Source organism: Nomascus leucogenys, chromosome 20 (assembly GCF_006542625.1).
Source record: "Nomascus leucogenys isolate Asia chromosome 20, Asia_NLE_v1, whole genome shotgun sequence".
Taxonomy (NCBI): domain Eukaryota; kingdom Metazoa; phylum Chordata; class Mammalia; order Primates; family Hylobatidae; genus Nomascus; species Nomascus leucogenys.
In genome coordinates this window covers 81,692,360-81,712,233 of record NC_044400.1, presented here as the reverse complement: position 1 = coordinate 81,712,233, position 19,874 = coordinate 81,692,360, and the positions used below count along the sequence as shown (strand labels likewise).

Below are 19,874 nucleotides of genomic sequence, written 5' to 3'. Positions count from 1 at the left end.
CCTAGCTATGTGGGAGGCCAAGGCACCCTGTCTCTCCAAAAAACAAACAAACACACAAACAAAAACCAAGGAGAGGACACTAAGCTAAGTGAAATAGGCCAGTCGAGCCACAAAAGGACAAACATTGTGAGATCCCACTTAAGTGAGGCCCCAGAGTGGCCACATTCATAGAGAGAGAAAGTAGAGGCTGTGGTAAGCGGAGGGACGACTGGGGAGTTACTGCTTAAATGAGAACATTTTACCAACATTTTAAAGTAAAGTTCCCTCTGACTGCCTTGTGGAGACTGGACCACAGGGAGCTGGAGACAGGGAGACAGTGATGAGGCGATTGATTCTCCAAGCCCAGGTGAGGGGCTGGGACCAGGGGCAGAGAGGCGTGGGGTGGAGAGAAGAATTCCCAGGGCTCTGGGGATGGAGCTGACAGGATTTCTGGAAGGATTGTTGTGGGGTTAGGGAAGGGGACATGGAAAGGTGGGGGACAGGTATCGCCTAGCAACACCCAGGAGCAGGAGCAGGCAAAAATGAGAGGGAGGGGACCCAGACCCGACAGGAGCGGGCTCCAGATGGAAAGGGTAGGCACTGGACGGGTGGAGAGGTGCGGGCCGCCGGGGGCAGGGCGCCAGGTTTGTTTGTTTGGATCTGAGGGAATCTCAGCCTGTTTGCTGGAGAGAACCCTAGGGTGGGGAGGCTAGGAGGCAGCGAAGGTGCAAGGGCGGCCTGAGGGCGCAGCGAGGTCCCCATTAGAGGAGGGGGAGAGGGAGTGTGGCCAGATTGGATCGTGGGACGAAATTGGTCCTCAGGCCCTGGGTGCCCGGGACGTGGGAGAGGGTGCTCGAGGGGTGTACGTGGAGGGGGGTGCGGTGAGGCCGAAGGCAGCCAGGGGCCATCCAGACCCTGGGGGCGCAGCAAGCCCGAGACTCCTGGCGACCCAACGGCACCGCCGACCGAAGCCCAGCCCACCTCGCTTCTGGGGAGGCGTTTCCCTTCCCCGCATGGACGCGGCTGTCTGTGGGCGCTAGGGGCAGGGGTGACAAGAGCAGGTCGCGAGCCGGCGCAGCGTGGGACCGAAGGGGAGAAGGACGCCTGCGGCCCGGCGCGTCCCCGGAGGCACGTTCCCCGCCAGGGCTCCGCGGCCCCGGCGACCGCGCGGGGCTCCCCCTCTACGGCTCCCGCCCCACTGGGGGACCGCGACGGCCTGCTCCCGGGCTCGGGGCTCCGGGTGGAGAAGAGCGCGGAAGTGCGCACTAGCCCGACACGGGAGGGCCGCTGCCTCCCCAGGCGCCTGAGACACCGGCCCGCAGCCCCCACCCGGGCCCTCGGGCCCCGCCTGCGTTTCAGCGCGCTGAGGATGCAGCACCCCCGAGGCGCGACCAGGTCCCCGAAGCCCGGCGTCGGCCCAACCCGGAGGAGGCAGCAGCAGTCACGGGCACGCTTCCCCAACCCACACTCCCACTCCAGCTCAGGGTCAGGACACCCACGTCCGGCCGGGGCAGGGGCGGCTCCGACCACGGGAGAAGCAGGTGCGTCCGCAGTCCCAGCTTGTGCCGGGAAGACCACTGGCCAGAAGCCCAGGGGTTGGGAGTAGAGGTCGGCTAGACTGGGGAGGGGGGTGCCCGAGGCTGGGGGTCCTGCACGGCGAGCGGGGCGTCCTCCAGGTAGGGGTGCGGCTCCGCCCACCAAGAAGAGGGTCTGGCGGGAGGTGTGGTTCGTCCCTGAGCTCCCGGCCACAGCGCGGGCTGCTGGGTGGGTGGGGGTGGGGGGCGCCAGCACCCACGTGGGCCTGGGGCGCCTTCTGCGGAGGCCACGGCCTGTGTCGGTGTCGGCGTGGGGGCCTGGCTCCGACGGCTGGGACCATCCCTCCCAGGGCGTCCGCGGCCCAGATTCGCACTTGCCGGGCGCCCCCGGGGGCCACTGGCTGCACCGCGCTCTTTAAGGCCAACAGCCCTGAGTTCACCGGGCTGAAATCGGCACAGAGAGGCCGGGAACCTGTGGTCGGAGCTTCCCGCAAGCGGTTCTCCGGGCTCCGAGGACACCGAGAGGCGGAGAGGAGGACCCTGGGGAGGGGGTGGGTAGCCGGGAGGGACCGAGCAGGCTGGTGCCCACCCTGACGCCCGAGGAGAGGCTGGGCCAGGGAAAGGCCGGGCGAGGGCGGATCCCCCAAGCTGATCCCCCAGGCCAGCTCTCTCCGGGAGGTGCGATCCCACACTGGACCCCACCCGCCCGGGGTCGGAGGCCAAGCGTTTGCATGCACCACTCCCCGCGCCTCGCGAGCATCGAGCGGCTCCCTCAGGATCGCCCCTGACCTGCTGAGCTCCAGCCACAGATTTCCCACTTCCTCAGCTTTTCTTCCGCCGGCGGTGCTCTCTGGAGGTCTCGCCCCGGCGCCGCCTCCTCCAGGCAGTCCTCTAGATTGCATTGGCCGTGGGCCTGGACGCTGCTCCCGGGGGCAGCCCCCGGCCAGGGCCAGGCACACCCGATTCCTGGAGCTTCCTAGGTGCCTCTAAGCCCGCGGCCAGCGCACTCTCGGGTTTCCATGACGACGACGTCGGATGGGGAACCCGGGCGGGGTCGGGTCGGAGCGCATGCGCGGTGCGCGCCGGACGCGGAACATCTGCGGGTGTCCCCGCGCTGCTGGTCCCGGGGTCCCTGAACCGCGGTAAGGGCGGGGGTGCGGGCGCCCGAATGGGGGTTTTCTAGATATGGGGCGCGGACTAGAGGCTCGCTGGGCCCGGGGACGGGCGGACTGGAGTCGGGGAGCCGGAGGTGGGGCGGGGGCTCCCGGGCCCGGGGTGGGTGGGTCCAGGGCTCCCGGGCCTGGGGCGTGGACAAGGGTAGTGGGGCCCGCGGGAGGGGACGGGGGCTCACCGGCCCGGGGCGGGCGCCGCTGACCCCTCGCTGGCTTCAGGGCGGCTCCGCTCCCTTCGCTGGCCATGGCCCCCCCGCCCGCGTGCCCGTCCCCGATGTCACCGCCGCCGCCGCTGCTGCTGCTGCTGCTGAGTCTGGCGCTGCTGGGCGCCCGGGCCCGCGCCGAGCCCGCCGGGAGTGCCGTCCCCGCGCAGAGTAGGTGCCGGGGGCCGGGTTCCGGGGAGCGGGGCGGGGCTGGCTCCAGGGGCGTGCGGGGCCGAGGCTCTGCGGGGAGGACCGCGCCTCGCCTTTGTTCCCGGGAGCGGGTCCTCCCCTTCGCGGGAGATGGTGGCGTGGGGAGTGGGGACGTGCGCTCTTTGGCACTGGGTGGACGGGCCTAGAGTGCGTGGGGGCCTTGCGGGTGACCCCCCCTGCGCCCCCTCCACACTGACCCGCGCCCCCCGCAGGCCGCCCATGCGTGGACTGCCACGCCTTCGAGTTCATGCAGCGCGCCCTGCAGGACCTGCGGAAGACAGCCTACAGCCTGGACGCGCGGGTGAGCGCCCGCGGCGCGACGGTCCTCCCGGGCTTCCCAGGGGGTGGGGAGGGCACGGAGGATGAGGAAGAGGCCCCCCGGGGGAGAGGAGAGTCCCTCATCCTTCACCCCTGATTTAAGACGCCGCACCTACGCCCCCTTCCTCTGGCTCCAGTCATCCAAGGGACATTCTGGGCACCCGTCTCACCTATGAGACGCCCCTCTCTCCAGCATGCTGTGTTTCTAGCCCCTCCCCCAGAAGGCCCTCACTGGGCACTTTGTCCTGTGACCGCCACTCCTGAGGGCTGTGACAGACGTGGACCCTGGGGAAGGACTGTCAGCCCAATCCAGGATCCCCTAGGTGGCCGGGAAGGCCCCAGGGCAGAGGAGAAACTGAGGCCAGAGGATGTGGCGAAAGTGTCAGGAATGGGGGGTCAGGCTGGGCAGGGTGGTCTGGATCCTGGGTGGATGCACAGGTTGGTTAAGGCCCCTCCAAGCCTGGGTGAACAGGGAGCCCCCAGGCCATGGGGTGCAGCCAAGGAGTTTTTGTTTGTGCCGGGGCTCAAGCTTCTTCCTGGAAAGGGAGAATTCTAGGAAGGAGAAGGCAGAGAAGAACCTGCCTGGTCCCACCCCCCACCAGCCCTAGTGTCCTTCTTGGGAACACTCCAAAGGGCTCGGACTAAGACCTGGAGCCCTCTCCCCACTCACAGAGCCTGGAGCTGAGCTTTTGGGAGGAGCAGCCCCCATCTATCCTTAGGCATGAGGGTGGGAGTGGGGGACAGTGGACCCCTGCGGGTGGTGTGGGAGGTGGAAGAAGGCAGGTGGGCACTCTGGCATGGCGTGGGCACCAGCAGACCCCAGGCAGGCCCCACCAGTGGGAGCAACTGCAGAGGGAAGAGACGAGTCGGAGGCTCTGGGTGTGGGGGTTAGAGCCAGGGCCTGACCTTGTCTGTCTCAGGAGCCAGTGGAGATAGGGCTGCCTTGGGTAGGTGGAGGCCCAGGGGAATGCCAGTGGGCAGCTGGGCTGCACCCTCACGTCTCTTGTTGCTTTGCAGACGGAGACCCTACTGCTGCAGGCAGAGCGCCGTGCCCTGTGTGCCTGCTGGCCGGCGGGGCACTGAGGACCGTGCTGCTCCGTGTCAATAAATGCCCAGTGGCAAGTCTGTGTCCTGTCTCCCTGTTCTGGCCACCAGAGCCCCTGCGTCGCCCCTGGCAGTCCTGGGTTGGGCCCCTCTCTGGGCTTGGGTTTCCCCAGCTGTTCCACCTGGGTAAGCCCTCTTGGCTGCTGTCCCATACCAGTGCCCGTGTGGAGAGGTGGACACACACGTCCGACCTCAGTGACCTGTGCTTCCTTGGAACTGCTCCCCTGCCTGCCTGCCCTTGTTTTGAGGCTGGGGAAATGCAGAAATCGGCCTGACCCCCCTGAGTCCCCAGAGCAGCTGCACCAGGGCTGAGCCCCTCCAGGCTCCTGCACCACTGAACTGGTGGACCAGCTGCCTGAGACTGCGGGAGACAGAGGGTCCCAGGGAGAGAGGGCAGGGCCACCCCGCACAGCATCAGCTCCCCTGCCGGCTCCCACCTGCAGCCCTGAGCCTGGCCCCTGGTCACCAGGGAGCTCTGGATGGGAATTTGAGGCCGTACTGCCATCCATACACCTGTGCACCAGCGCCCAACAAGTGACCTCCAGCTGAAGTGGGCCCCTCCCTCTTTTCATTCATTCTGTAAATGCTTTTTCAGTAAAATTAGAGCCTTTTATCAAAGTAAGGCAGGAACATGGTTAGGAACAAATCCAGGTGAACAGTAGGCTGGAGGTGACTGCCAGGTGCCCTAGGTGGGACTCGGCCTCTGGGGCTTTGGTTCCCTGGCCCTGGGGCCTCAAGCCCCGCCCTGCCTCGGGCGGGTGGAGCTGGATGTGCGTGGTATCCAGTGAACAGAGTCCTCCTTTGGAGCTGGCACACGTGGAGAGACTGAGTCAGGTGTCCAGCTGGGAGGATGTCTGCGCCCTCTAATGCAGGCCAGGGAGAGCAGGGGCCTGAGGTCACTGCAGGCCCAGGCAAGGCAGGGTGTGGGGCAGGAACCAGTGCCAGCCAGCAGCACCTGCTCAGAGGCTGGGAGGCTGGGCCATGTCTTTGGGGGCATGGCCTGGGTGGTGCTCATGTCCCACTGGTAGGCCTTCCTCACGCCGCCTTTCTAGCTGCAAGGGAGGCCAGGAACGTAGCCGTATTTCTAGGCTTATATTGACAGATTTAGCCAATCAAGTCCAGGAACGGCCAGATTCTTGTTTATTCCTGCAGTGTTAGGGATTCCTCACACTAAATATTGTTTATCCAAAATTCAGATATAACTCAGTGTCCTGTGTTATGGGCAGCTGTGTGCCCTGGCATAGGGTGAGGTCTCCATTACTATAAAAGACGGGGTCTGGAGCACACTTGTCACAGAGCCCTGGGGAGGTGCCCTCTGGGATACAGTGGGGGCGTGAGCCAGGCTCGGCTGTTGGACACTGAGTGGAGAGGCCTCCTCCTAGGCCTTGCAGGGCTGGGGCAAGGACAAGGTTTGGTGACAGGAGCTTCTGGCTGCCGGTAGGGAAGGGACTCACGGGGCTTGTGAGGTGACGGCAGACTGAGGAGAACGGCCCCACGGCAGCAGAGGGTAAGAGACCACTGGATTCCAAGTGTGTTTGCAAGTAGAGCCTGTGGGATTTGGGTGGGGGTGGGAGTGGTCACGGGGGTCCGGGAGGCCACTGGGCAGGTATGCCTGTAAAAGGAGCTGGAGAGAGAAGCCTGGGATCCCCTGTGGCCTGTTTGGGGGCAGAGGAGAGAAGAGGGCCCCTAGGGATGATGAGCAGCTGAGGCAGGAAGAGAACCGAGCTGCGTCCCAGGCAGCCACAGGTGTGTCTCATGCCACCAAGGCCAAGCAAGTCTCCATGAGGAGCAGGGAAGGCCTGGGAGGAGCAGAGCGGAGGGAGCTTAGCCATAAGCGTGGGCAAGGTCCAGTGGCATTCACTCAGTCCTGGAGCCATGGCGCAGCTTTCCTGCCAGGGGCGCAGCAACTCAGGGATGAGTCAACCCTGGCATGGCCGAGCAGTGACCTGGCACTGCAGTCTCTTTCTGGGACACCTCTTTTCCTGGACCTGCTATTTCCCTGATCTTCCCTGTATTCCGCCCTTATATCTGTAGCTTCTCCAGCGTCAGGGCATCCCCTTGGTCCAGGGCCTCTCCCTGTGTTCCCTGTGGGCCCTGCCTTGTTCCCTGCCAGTTGGCATCCTCACTGCCCACCTGCACTCCAGCCCAGAGCCGCCTTTCTCTGGATCCTATGCCCTCCTCTCCCTGCTGCTGTGTAGAAAAGCGTGTGGGAGGGACACTCGTCCGCTTGTCTGGAAGGCGGCTGCTGCCACAGTCCGTCTGCAGGTCACCCTTCCCACCGCAGGGCCTGTGCACACGCCCTCTTCACTGAACGCACCCCTTGCCCCGGGACCGGCCTCACTTTGCAGCCCTGTGTCCCTCCTTAATTAATTTTCAAGAGAGGGCCTTGCTCTGTCGCCTAGGCTGGAATGCAGTGGCCCCATCACAGCTCCCTGCAGCCTCAACCTCCCAGGCTCAAGCAATCCTCCTCACTGGGCCTCCTGAGTAGCGGGGGCCACAGCGTGGGTACCAGCCCACAGAGCCCAGAGCCTGTAGCTGGGTCCCGAGCGCATGCCAACACACCCAGCGCTGCCTTTTCTTCTGAAGCGTTTGTCCCTAAGGGGTCCCGGGGTGTTTGTCTCTGTTTCTTTCCTGACACCCCGCCACCCCACACTGGATTGTGAAGCCCAGGAGGGTGAGATCTGCTCTTCCCAGGGGCCCCTGCAGGCCGCGCGCTCCCCCAGTGGAAGCTGCAGGGAGGCTGCCTGGGCCAGGGCTCTGGGAGGGCTCTCCCTTCCTCCTCTGGGGGTCGTTGGGACGCAGGGCTGCATGGGGTGTGGTTTTGGGCCATCTTCCCAAGGAAGATGCCGGGTAGGGCGAGCCGGGGGCCTGGGGCGCTTTTCTGCCACTCCCACCTCCCGGCCTCCTGTGGAGCCCCCGTTAGGCGCCCTGTGGGCCCGGGGACCGTTTTGCTTTTTCTCCTCCTCCTTCTGGCCTCTTGGTCTGTAGTTCTACTTCCTAAGAGACCCTGGCCCGCCCCCCGCCCCGTCTCACCCGCAGCTCCGTTCCACCCCGTCCTGCTCCCTCCCACCGTGGCCAGACCTGCGCCGTCCTGGGGTTCCCCTGGGCTGCTCGGCGGCTCCCCGCGCCCCTGTTCTTCCTCCCCAAGGACTCGGGCTCGGGGTGGCCGCGGCGGGATAGGAGCGCCCCGACGGCCTTGGAGGAGACCCCGCAAGTCCAGCCCGGGCGTGGGTTCGCGGGTCCCAGCTCCGCTGTGGGTGGGGCTGCACTGCCAATGTCCGCTGTGTTTGGTGTGCCCTCCTTGAACCTGAGTATCCAAGCGGCGGAGGCCGGGGTGCCTCTCATCTTGGCATCTGAAATCTGGACGGTCTCGGCCACCGCACTCCCAGGAAGGCGAGGCCAGCATGGGCCAGGCGGGGTGCGGGGGGAGCTGGGGCAGGGGTCTCCGGTGAGGAGGGCGCTCAGGGAAGCAGGAGCCACAGGCGGAGGTGGGCGGCCAGGGAGGACCCACAGGTCTGGGTTTCCGCTCTTGCCGCACAGGCTGACCTGACCAAGCCTCAGTTTCCTCCTCTGTAAAATGGGCCCTTGGCGCCAACCTGGGGCTGATATAAGCACTCTGCTGCTGGCCCTGGAAGTGTGTCTGGAATTGGTGGGTTCTTGGTCTCACTAACTTCAAGAACGAAGCTGCGGACCCTCGCGGTGAGTGTTACAGCTCTTAAAGTGACGCGTCTGGAGTTGTTGGTTCCTTCTGATGTTCAGATGTGTTCGGAGTTTCTTCCTTCTGGTGGGTTCGTGGTCTCGCTGGCTTCAGGAGTGAAGCTGCAGACCTTCATGGTGAGTGTTACAGCTCATAAAGGCAGTAAGGACCCAAACAGCAAAAGAACAAAGCCCTCACGGTGTGGAAGTGGACCAGAGCGGGTTGCCACTGCTGGCTCGGGCAGCCTGCTTTTATTCTCTTATCTGGCCCTCCCACATCCTGCTGATTGGTACTGCCGAGTGGTCTGTTTTGACAGGGCGCTGATTGGTGCATTTACAATCCCTGAGCTAGACGCAAAGGTTCTCCACATCCCCACCAGAGTAGCTAGATACAGAATGTCAATTGGTGCGTTCACAAACCCTGAGCTAGACACAGGGTGCTGATTGGTGTGTTTACAATCCCTGAGCTAGACATAAAGGCTCTCCACGTCTCCACCAGACTCAGGAGCCCAGCTGGCTTCACCCAGTGGATCCCGCACTGGGGCTGCAGGTGGAGCTGCCTGCCACTCCCGCGCCGTGCACCCGCACTCCTCAGCCCTTGGGTGGTCGATGGGACTGGGCGCCGTGGAGCAGGGGGCGGTGCTCATCTGGGAGGCTCGGGCCGCACAGGAGCCCACAGAGGGGGTGGGAGGCTCAGGCATGGCGGGCTGCGGGTCCCGAGCCCTGCCCCGCGGGAAGGCAGCTAAGCCCCGGTGAGAAATCAAGCGCAGTGCCGGTGGGCTGGCACTGCTGGGGGACCCAGTACACCCTCCGCAGCCGCTGGCCTGGGCGCTATGCCCCTCATTGCCCGGGGGCAGGGCCGGCCCGCTGCTCCGAGTACGGCCCGCCAAGCCCAGGCCCACTCGGAACTCCAGCTGGCCCGCAAGTGCCACGGGCAGCTCCACTTCCCAATCGTGCCTCTCCCTCCACACCTCCCTGCAAGCTGAGGGAGCTGGGTCCGGCCTTGGCCAGCCCAGAAAGGGGCTCCCACAGTGCAGCAGTGGGCTGAAGGGCTCCTCAAGTGCGGCCAAAGTGGGAGCCCAGGCAGAGGAGGCACCGAGAGCGAGCGAGGGCTGTGAGGACTGCCAGCACGCTGTCACCTCTCAGAAGCACCTTGTTGCCTACGGGGTTCTCCCTTTGTCATGGGGAGGGGGCTCTAGGCCCCCCAGCCCCCACCTAGAGCACGTGCCATGGCTCCCAGACCTTCCAGGCTGCTGCCTGGAGCCCAGCCCTGACCCTTCCAAGCTGACGGTGTTCTGGTGCCTTCCAGGTACCTGTGAACCCGGGGCTGGAGCACAGGCCTCAGCGGACCATCATGGCCACTGGGGGTCACATGGCCACAGGCTTTGGGTGACTTGTAGGGGGCTGGAGGGTGAGGCCAGGCAGGCTGCTGGGCGGGAGTCTGCAGATGCAGACTGGAGGGAACACCAAGGCCCTGCTGAGCAGGAGCCCAGGCCTGGCCTCTCCCTTAGGCCTGGTTGCTGGGGCCCAGCAGTGGCAGGCTCAGGCTCAGGCTGTGCGGATGAGGTGGAGAGAGCAGGGGCCAGCAGAGGCTGTGGCCCTGTAAGGGCTGGACCACTCTCCTCAGAGGTCACTAAGGCCTTGGGGTCTGGGTGGCGACACTGCTCAGGAGCTCCTGGACAGTGGCCATGGCTTCTCCCCTCTCCTGGCCCCCATCAGAAGCATGACAGCCTGTTCCCCCAGTCTCTGCTCTGGAGCCCCAGGCCCCCATTCAAAGCCCAGCCTCACCTTCCTCCAGCCCCCTGGCTCTCCAGGCACACCAGCCCCTCATTTGCCTCCAATGCCTGGTTTTTCCTGCCCAGACCCCTTGTGTGCTGATCCCTCTGCTGGGACGCTCTTCCTGCCGTCCACGTGGCCGCCCTTGGGAGGATACTGCGGAGCTGCCCCTGTGGCTGGGCGGGGACCCTGGTCAGCGCATGAGCGCTGGGTGCAGGGGTTGTTGAATGGATCAGCGAGTTCCTTCGAGATTTTCCATGACCCACGTTGCCTCCCTGGAAGGTGTGAACCTAAAGGGGTGCCCTGACCCTGTGCCCCAGGGCTGCAGTCCTCAAACCCGGCTCCAATAAACTCTCTACTTCACATTAACTTTGCCTCAGTTTTTTCCTTTAGGTCAACATATCTGGCGTAAGTCAGTGGCTTCAGCGACCCTCTTCCCTGACCACCCGGGGCTCCTTCCAGGACTTGGGGGTGGGATGACCAGGAACCCACCGTGCTCCCCTCACTCCAGAGGTTTCCTGGGTGCACAGGGGTGAGTCCTCCTGAATTCAGAGCTTTGTTTTCTTTTTGGTTGACATCTAGATTTTATTTGGAGTGTTTTTTAAACCTGCTTTTAACAGAAAGAGGGCTTCAGTCTCTGTCTTTGGACAGGGGACTCAGATAAAGAGAGAACTCTGCCTTCTGTGCCACTGCCTCAGGGCAACGGGTTTAGGGCATGGTATGGGCACCAGTCTGGCACTGGTGGTTTCACATCTTTGGGCCTGAAGTTACACAGCAAGCTTTAAAAATTGCAACTGTTGGGCTGGGCGCGGTGGCTCATGCCTATAATCCCAGCACTTTGAGAGGCCAAGGTGGATGAATCACCTGAGGTCAGGAGTTCAAGACCAGCCTAGCCAATATGGCGAAACCCCATCTTACCCAAAATAAAAAAATTAGCTAGGCACAGTGGCACGCACCTGTAATTCCAGCTATTCGGGAGGCTGAGACACGAGAATTGCTTCAACTCAGGAGGCAGAGGTTGCAGTGAGCCAAGATGGCACCATCGCACCCTAGCCCGGGCAACAGAGCAAGACTCCATCTCAAAATAATAATAATAATAATAATAACAACAATTTCAACTGCTCCCCATTGCCTGTAGTTTGGACTTGTCTTTTCATTTGGGGCCAGTTCCTGTCCATCCTACGTGGGAAGGTGCATGAGGGTGAGTTCCCTCACCCTGAAGAGAAGAGTCAGTTGCTCTCTGTGACCCATGCAGGTGCTCTGGGCAACTAGAGACTTTGCAGAGATGTCAGAACTGTTGTCCTGGGTGTGCAGTGGCCTCACAGGACACCCCTCACAGGAGAACATTTCTGGAACTCTCACTTACCTGGAAAGGTATAAATAAGGGACCGGTCACCCCACTACCTGGAGTACCTCTCAGTTGACACCCTGAGGAGTGGCTCATTAGCAGCACACTTCACCCCGAAACACATCCCCAGCCTTGGTCACTTTTGAAAAGTTCCTAAATTATGGGAAACCAAGCTTCAAAATCTGAGCATTCTTTTTCTTTTTTAAAACAATTTTTTTTTTTTTTTTGAGACAAGGTCTGGCTGTATCACCCAGGCTGGAGTGCAGTGGCACGATCTCAGCTCACTGCAACTTCCACCTTCCAGGCTCAAGCCATCCTCTCACCTGAGTAGCTGGGGCTACAGGCATGCGCCACCACACCTGGCTAATTTTTGTACTTTTTGTAGAGATGGGGTTTCGCCATGTTGCCCCGACTGGTCTTGAACTTGTGAGCTCAAGCGAGCTGCCCACTTTGGCCTCTCAAAGGGCTGGAATTCCAGGCATGAGCCACGGCGCCTGACCAAAAGCTGAGCACTGTTTTAAGGGACAACTGCCTTGAGAAACAGCAGCTGGTTTTATGTACAACACCTGTGAGGAATCCTTTTGTAACTATCTAGGGAAATGGACCCACCTAGCCCGGGACGGTGTCATCAGTAGTAATGGCTGAAACGGGGGTCCTTTGAAATGGCTAAAATAATTTATTTGTGTGCACAGCTGGAAAAGCTGATTTTAGAACCAGACTGATGGAAGACCTACTTTCTGTTTATCCTGACTGAAATCTGATAATAAGAGGTTTGAAGGAATTTTTTTTAAGAGCTCTATGGTCAGAAGTCAGCCTAATTAAAAGCTAATATTCAGCCACGTGGGCAATATAGCAAGACCCTGTCTCTACAAAAAATTTTTTAAAAGTTAGCCAGGCATGGTAGCACATGCCTGTCGTCTTGGCTACTCCGGGGGCGGAGGCAGGAGGACCACTTGAACCCAGAAGTTGGAGGCTGCGGTGAGTTATGTTTGTGCCACTGCACTCCAGCCTGGGCAACAGAGTGAGAGCCCATCTCTTAAAAAAATAATATTTGAGCTACACACACACACACACACATACACATTTTTAAAGGCCTTTCTGTATTTTTGTTTTGTTTTGTTTTGTTTTGGTAGACACAGAGTCTTGCTATGTTACCTAAGCTGGTCTCAAATTCTTCGGCTCAAGTGATCCTTCTGCCTCAGCTTCCCTAAGTGCTGACTCTTCTTTTCTGGATCCTGCTGCTGGGATTTTTTCAGTCGACTGAAACCCCTTTTAAAATGAGTTTGGTCCCTTTGTTTGCTTTTCTTGTCGGCATGATTTTGCTGCGAAAAATGTAAAACATCACTGACCTTTTAGAAAGCCTAAAATCTCTGAGAACCAGCTCCTCTGTGACGCCTTCCGTTTTCCTCCGCTTGTGCTTCTCCTGCCTTTTACCGTCTTCAGTACCACATAGGAGACTTCTGGCAACCTGAGACCTCTTGAGGAACACAGAAAACGGCCACGCACACCCCGTTTTGGGGGCCTTCTGCCTTTCTCACAGAGTCTCAAGAGTCCTGGGCAGGCCCCTCTCAGGCCGAAAGCTCTGCTGTCTTTTGCATTGCGTTACCTGACTTCTTTGGCTTTGCGGGTTCCAGGGATTACTTCGTACCATGAGAGAGAACTTGACCTTGGTGTGTGCCATGGCTGACAAGTCACTGGTGAAAGCCCATCCCCAAAGTCACTGGGAGGTAGCTGGCCGCGGCTGCAGTCAATGGTTATTATGGCAGGGGCTACTTGTTTCTCTGTGCATTTAGATAAGAAAGGTGCAGTTTGGGCCCCTGGAGGCTATGGGAAGGCTTGCCACCAAGGGGTAAGACTCCTGGGGGTGACGGGCTGATCACAGGCTGGGCTGATTGGTGTTGGGTCACCCGCCAGCCTTGGGAGAATGTCTTCGTAGCGCGGCACGCTGTGGAAACACCGTGTGACCCGGTCCCATAGGGTTTCTTCTCTTGGGGGACCGGGGATTTGGTGTAAAGATGGGATCCTGGATTCTTAAAGATCTGGATGCCTTCCAGCTGTGCCTGCTCTTCGCATATTTAAACATCAGGTCCTGAACACTGCAAATGCTTTCTGTGCCCTGTTCACTAAAGGGCTCTACCAGAATGCAACTCTCTGACGTTTAGCTGGCTATTTGGAGACTCTTCGTAAAAGACACGGACATCCATGAAGGAAACCTCCATTTCTAACGACATCTCTTTCTCTAAACCACTAGAAACTCTGAGGATGAGAAAGATGTTGACTTAACATTTACAGTTACATAACAAGTCTTACTTTTGTTTAAGATACTTTTCCTGGCATTTTTTAATTTTTTATTTCATTTTATTTTTTTTTTTTTGAGAGAGAGACGGGGCTTCACTCTGTCATGCAGGCTGGAGTGCAGTGGCACGATCATAGCTCACTGCAGCTTTGAACATGTAGGCTCAAGGGATCCTCCCACCTCAGCCTCCTGAGTAGCTACATACATGTGCCACCACACCTGGCTAATTAAAAACAAATTGTATTTTTTAGAGATGGGGTTTCACAATGTTGCCCAGGCTGGTCTCGAACTCCTGGCCTCAAGCAATGCAGTCTTGTCTTGACCTAATTATCTGTGCCCTTTTTTGTCTCAGGAAATAACAGTGTTTAGCTCTAAGTTCTGTGCCTTTGAGATATAAATTTTCTACCTTGTTTCACCTAAGAATCATGTCTGTGGAAATACAGGTTGAGGGTTTCTTAGCTAACAATTGTCAAGGGTAGTGGAACAGGTAATCAAGAGACTGATAGTCTAAAGGGGGGCGAGAAACAATTCGACAACTGGCAGATGAAGAATCTTATACCCCTACAGGATCTGCTTCTGTCTGTGTGTCTCTATGTCTCCATGTTTATGTGTCATATGCATGTGATATTTCACTACCAACAGGTATGAAGTTGCTCTAGTTAATTAACCAATTCACCAATTAGTTACTCAGTTTAAAGAAAAAGTAGGTGTTAAATAAAATATTTTATCAGAAAAATAGAAACCAACTCAACTGCCTTTGAGTTCACATGACTTGAGGAAATCTCTGGTAGGTAAGACTAGTTTGATATTGTTAGTTAGATGAAAATAATGGTGTCTTCTGATTGCTGAGATGCCTGTGTTTGAAACTTTGGGGTTCTCACTTATGTGGTCACTGCCTCACATTTTCAGGCTGTAAAAATTATTAACAAGGAAATGAGATGATGGCTAGCTTTGTTTAATGGACAAATCAAGCATAATTGGTAAGAATGAGTAAAGTTGGCCGGGCACGGTGGCTCACGCCTGTAATCCCAGCACTTTGGGAGGCCAAGGTGGGCGGATCACCTGAGGTAGGGAGTTCGAGACCAGCCTGACCAACATGGAGAAACCCCATCTCTACTAAAAATACAAAATTAGCTGGGTGTGGTGGCACATGCCTGTAACCCCAGCTACTCGGGAGGCTGAGGCAGGAGAATTTCTGGAACCCAGAAGGCAGAGGTTGCGGTGAGCTGAGATTGCACCATTGCACTCCAGACTGGGCAATAAGAGCGAAGCTCCGTGTCAAAAAAAAAAAAAATTTATAAATGAACTTTTCATAGTTACAAAAGTATTTTTACTTTTTTTTTTTTTTTTTTTTTGAGATGGAGTCTCGCTCTGTTGCCTAGGCTGCAGTGCAGTGGCACGATCTCAGCTCACTGCAAGCTCCGCCTCCCAGGTTCAGGACATTCTCCTGCCTCAGCCTCCCAAGTAGCTGGGACTACAGGTGTCCGCCACCACACCTGGCTAATTTTTTGTATTTTTAGTAGAGATGGGGTTTCACCATGTTAGCCAGGATGGTCTCGATCTCCTGACCTCATGATCCACCTGCCTCGGCCTCCCAAAGTGCTGGAATTACAGGTGTGAGCCACCGCGCCCAGCAGTATTTTTACTTTTTAAAAAATAGGATCTTGTGCTGTTGTCTAGGTTCGAAAGCAGTGGCGCAATCATAGCTCATTGCAGCCTTGAACTCCTGGGCTCAAGTGATCCTCCTGCCTCAGCCTTCTAAGTTGCCAGATTCGCAGGTCCCATTGCACCTGGCTTAAAAATCTTTTTCAGTAACTTAATATTAAAATCAGGTTATGTTAAATTAATAGGTAATAATTGTATTAGTCTGTTTTCACACTGCTGTAAAGAACTACCTGAGAATGGGAAATTTATGAAGAAAAGGGGTTTAATGGACTCACAGTTGTGCAGGCTGTACAGGAAGCATGACTGGGAGGCCTCAGGAAACTTACACTCATGGCAGAAGGTGAAGGGGAAGCAAGGCACATCTTCCCATGGCAGAGCGGGGGAGAGAGAGAGAGAGTGTGAAGGGGGAAGCACCATACACTTTAAACCAGCAGATCTCGTGAGAACTCCCTCACTATTGTGAGAACACCAACAGGGAAATCCACCCCCATGATCCAGTCACCTCCCACCAGGCCCCTCCTCTGACACATGCGGATCACAATTGAACATAAGATTTGGGTGGGGACACAGAGCCAAACCGTATCAATCACATGTCTGAGGATATTTTTTATTTTTATTTTATTTTTTGAGACAGTCTCACCAGGTTGGAGTGTAGTGGCACGATCTCGGCTCACTGCAATCTCTGCCTCCCAGGTTCAAGCGATTCTCCTTCCTCAGCCTCCTGGGTAGATGGTACTACAGGCGCACGCCACGACGCCCAGCTAATTTTTGTAGTTTTAGTAGAGACAGGGTTTCACCATGTTGGCCAGGATGGTCTCGAACTCCTGACCTCATGATCCGCCCGCCTCGGCCCCCCAAAGTGCTGGGATTACAGGCGTGAGCCACTGCGACCAGCCACAACATGTCTGAGGTTATTTTTAAGTGAGTTAAAATACTGAAACAATCATTAAACACAATTTTAAATTGATATACTTTGGCATTGTATTTTTACATGGTATAGAAAAGTTAAAAATATTTAGATCTGTTAATAAACAAAAAATTGAGGAAACATCTTCCTAAAAAGTTATTAAATGGGCCGGCCGCGGTGGCTCACGCCTGTAATCCCAGCACTTTGGGAGGCTGAGGTGGGCAGATCACGAGGTCAGGAGATTGAGACCATCCTGGCTAACACACTGAAACCCCATCTCTACTAAAAATACAAAAAAATTAGCCGGGTGTGGTGGCGGGCGCCTGTAGTCCCAGCTACTCAGGAGTCTGAGGCAGGAGAATGGTGTAAACCCGGGAGGCGGAGCTTGCAGTGAGCTGAGATCGTGCCACTGCACTCCAGCCTGGGTGACAGAGAGAGACTCTGTCTAAAAAAAAAAAAAAAAAAAAAATTATGAAATGGTTTTCATCTAAAAATACTGATATAAACAGTTCAAAACTCCTTCCTAGGTTTTTCACTAAACTTGAGGTTACCGACTTACAACTGTAGTTAATGCACTTTGGGAGACCAAGGCAGACAGATCACTTGAATTCAGGAGTTGGAGACCAGCCTGCGCAACGTGGTGAAACCCTGTCTCTACACAAAATACAAAAATTAGCCAGGCATGGTGGTGCAGGTCTGTAGTCCCATCTACTTGGGAGGCTGAGGCAGGAGGATTATTTGAGCTTGGGAGGCAGAGGCTGCAGTGAGCCAAGATCACACCGTTGCACTCCAGCCTGAGCAACAAGAGGGAGACCTTGTCGCAAAAAAAAAAAAAAAAAAAAAAAAAAAAGAAAAAGATTTATTGGCCGGGCATGGTGCCTCATGCCTGTAATCCCAGCACTTTTGGAGGCCGAGATAGGAGAGTCGCTTGTGGGACTTCCAGATCAGGAGTTCCAGATCAGCCTGGACAACATGAAGAAACCTCGTCTCTCTCTGAAAAAGAAAAAAGAAAAAAAGATTGATGGACATCTTACCTTGCATAGTGAAAGCTGGTTGAGATCGGAGGGATTGGCATTCCCATTGTGCTCGCAGCCCTCCTCCATCTTCCAGACTGTGGAATGCACAGGTGGGATAATAGAAAACCCATCTGCAAAGCTGAAACCAGCTTCTAACACTCCCTGGCCTAAGGTGTTTCCACTGTGGTGCTGAACTGGGGTTCTGCCCTGTTTGGAAAACATGAGCTTTCTCTCTTTGAAATAATACCAGCAAGGCCCTGTGCCTGGATGAAGGAGCCTCCAAACCAGCTCCCCTTAAAGGCAATATTCTTCATTATTGCCAAGACCCTAGCTTCTCACTGCACATTCTAAATTAATTAAGGATCCTGTTAACAGCAAGTTCTCAGGAGATGAAGACATGAAAGATCAAGGTCTCCAACCTGGAGATTTTATGAGAAAAGCATCAAATATAGGACTTCCTCCAACCACAATAGATGGGACCACACCCTGCAGCCTCGCCAGAGAGGACGTTTTCATCACTGGAGAACTTCAACATCTTGTTCTTCAGGCCAGGACCAGAAGGGGACAAAATAGGTACCTGGTTACCTTCAGAAATAGAAGCACTCTTCAGTTCTAGATTTCAAATTGTTAATACTTGCCCTTATTTGTGTCATATTTTTTCTTTTTTTTTTTTTTTTGAGGCAGAGTCTCGCTCTGTTGCCAGGCTGGAGTACAGTGGCACGATCTCAGCTCACTGCAACCTCCACCTCCCGAGTTCAAGCGATTCTCCTGCTTCAGCCTCCCAAGTAGCTGGGATTACAGGTGCCTGCCACCACACCCGGCTAATTTTTGTATTTTTAGTAGAGGTGCAGTTTCACGATGTTGCCCAGGCTGGTCTCAAACTCCTGACCTCAACGTGATCCACGCGCCTCGGCCTCCCAAAGTGCTGGGATTACAGGCATGAGCCACCACACCCGGCCCATATTTTTCATTCTTAAATTGATTAGACTTTGTGTTTCTAGATGTCCAAAGTCAACCAAAAAACCCCGAGGATGCTAGCTAGATGCTCAGAAGCCATCCGGCATGTGTGGCTCCTTCGTAGCAGACGGCCTGACAGACCCCGTGCCAATCAACCTTGGCCTTGAGGCCTCATGAAGTTCTTAAGCGCCCACCGCACCTGTCCTCTTTCCCCCTATGCGGGGTGAGATGGCCCGGGAATGAGCCTTCCCAGCAGAAAAACTTGCATCTAGAATGTCGATCATCACTGCTTTGAGAAGAGAAAGATTTTGATCAAACACGAGAAATGAGAAAAGAAAAACAGCCTAGAGCAGCCTGAGCTACGTGGGATACTCAAAGATTACCTCTGGCCCAGAGACACCTGAGTACGGGGCCTCAGTCCCGTCTCCCCACCCGCGCCCGGGGCAACTGCTGGAAGGCATTTTGTTCTTTCTTTTCTTTCCTATACTGTCCGCCTGGCCGCCTCAGCATCATCCTCATGTTCCTGGAATTTGTGACACAAATAATGTACACCGATCAATAGCTTATGCTATTTTAATGCAAATTCTTGGTGAATTTAGGAGCTGCGTCTTCATTTTTCCTTTAAAAACGCACTTGTACCTGCTGCGAATGACAGCGCATGTATTCAGACCAACCTGAGTCTGTGCTTCCACGCTGCAATCCTCAAACTTGGCCCCAACAAACTCTATTTCTATTCGTTTTGCCTGTTTTCTCCTTTAGGTTGAAAAGCTGACAGCGGGCCCCCGACACTGAGGGGGCGCCTTCTCATCTTGGCTTCCCCCACCCCACGCCCCCACCCCGTCCCCTGCCCCTCTCCAGGGCCCGTTCTCTGGCGGACGGGGCTGTGGACCAGTTCAGCCGCCCCTCCCCACCCTACCAGGGCGCTGTGGCCTCACGTTCCCACGTCCACGGGAAGGCCCAACACCTCCTGGCCTCCAGGTGACCTCAGCTGCCCGACTGGCCCCAACTCCACCGCACAACGCAGACTGCGGGTCCCCAGGCCTGGACCCCTGGCCCCGTCCCGCCCGCGCAGATCGTGGGAGCTCCGCTCGGGCAGCCCTCGGGGTGGTGCTGGGAGGTCGCGCAGAACTGAAGGGGGCTAGGTTCGAGACGCGCCGAGGGTAGGGTCTGCGACCTCCTCCCCGCACCTGAGCTCCTCCGCCCCAGCCTGCCGCGTCTGCAGGTCCTGCACGGCGCGGAGCCCTCGCTGCACCTGCACCGAGGCCACGGGGCGCATGCGCGGCCGCGGGGGGCGGGGGCCGGGCCGGGAGGGGTCCTTCGGGCCCCGCATCCCCGTGCCCACTGTGGGGCTCGGACAGGGGGGCGCCGCGCCAGGCCGCAGACCCCGCCCTTCCGCGTCCCCACTCCGGCTGCCCGTGCGGCTCCGGACGAGGCTTCCCGGGGGCTCCGGGCCGGGGCAGCCGCGGCGCCCCCACCCCAGGTCCACCGCGGGCGCTGCTTTCAGACAAAAGCAGGAGACGGAGCGGGAGACGCTGCCGTTACTGCTCCAGGCGGCCGCGGAGGAGGAGGAGGAGGAGGAGGAGGAGGACGTCGCGCCGCGGACGCCGGCGGCCGGGCCCGGGGTCGGGGCGCTCCCAGGCGCGCGGCGTGGGAGCGGGGGGGCGGGGCGGGCGGCGCCCATCACGCGCTCCG

General features: G+C 57.5%; 2 protein-coding genes across 2 annotated transcripts; both read left to right on the top strand.

The window, feature by feature from the left end:
* The first annotated feature begins 563 nt into the window (after positions 1-563).
* LOC115831806 (translation initiation factor IF-2-like) lies at positions 564-2,530 on the top strand. Its single transcript, XM_030801110.1, has 3 exons — positions 564-595; positions 745-1,520; positions 2,341-2,530. The coding sequence occupies exons 1-3, from the start codon at positions 564-566 to the stop codon at positions 2,502-2,504; spliced, it is 972 nt and encodes a 323-aa protein (XP_030656970.1). The 3' UTR covers positions 2,505-2,530.
* On the top strand, positions 2,447-4,544 carry C20H4orf48 (chromosome 20 C4orf48 homolog). Its single transcript, XM_030801367.1, has 4 exons — positions 2,447-2,656; positions 2,906-3,060; positions 3,312-3,400; positions 4,435-4,544. The coding sequence occupies exons 1-4, from the start codon at positions 2,550-2,552 to the stop codon at positions 4,498-4,500; spliced, it is 417 nt and encodes a 138-aa protein (XP_030657227.1). The 5' UTR covers positions 2,447-2,549; the 3' UTR covers positions 4,501-4,544.
* The last annotated feature ends 15,330 nt before the right edge of the window (positions 4,545-19,874 follow it).

Coding starts and splice junctions, on each gene's coding strand:
- LOC115831806 (XM_030801110.1), top strand. CDS start 564: ATGGAAAGGGTAGGCACTGGACGGGTGGAGAG. Junction 596..744: donor GGCACTGGACGGGTGGAGAG/GTGCGGGCCGCC, acceptor GGTCCCCATTAG/AGGAGGGGGAGAGGGAGTGT. Junction 1,521..2,340: donor TCCGACCACGGGAGAAGCAG/GTGCGTCCGCAG, acceptor CCACTTCCTCAG/CTTTTCTTCCGCCGGCGGTG.
- C20H4orf48 (XM_030801367.1), top strand. CDS start 2,550: ATGGGGAACCCGGGCGGGGTCGGGTCGGAGCGCATGCGCGGTGCGCGC. Junction 2,657..2,905: donor CCCGGGGTCCCTGAACCGCG/GTAAGGGCGGGG, acceptor CGCTGGCTTCAG/GGCGGCTCCGCTCCCTTCGC. Junction 3,401..4,434: donor CCTACAGCCTGGACGCGCGG/GTGAGCGCCCGC, acceptor GTTGCTTTGCAG/ACGGAGACCCTACTGCTGCA.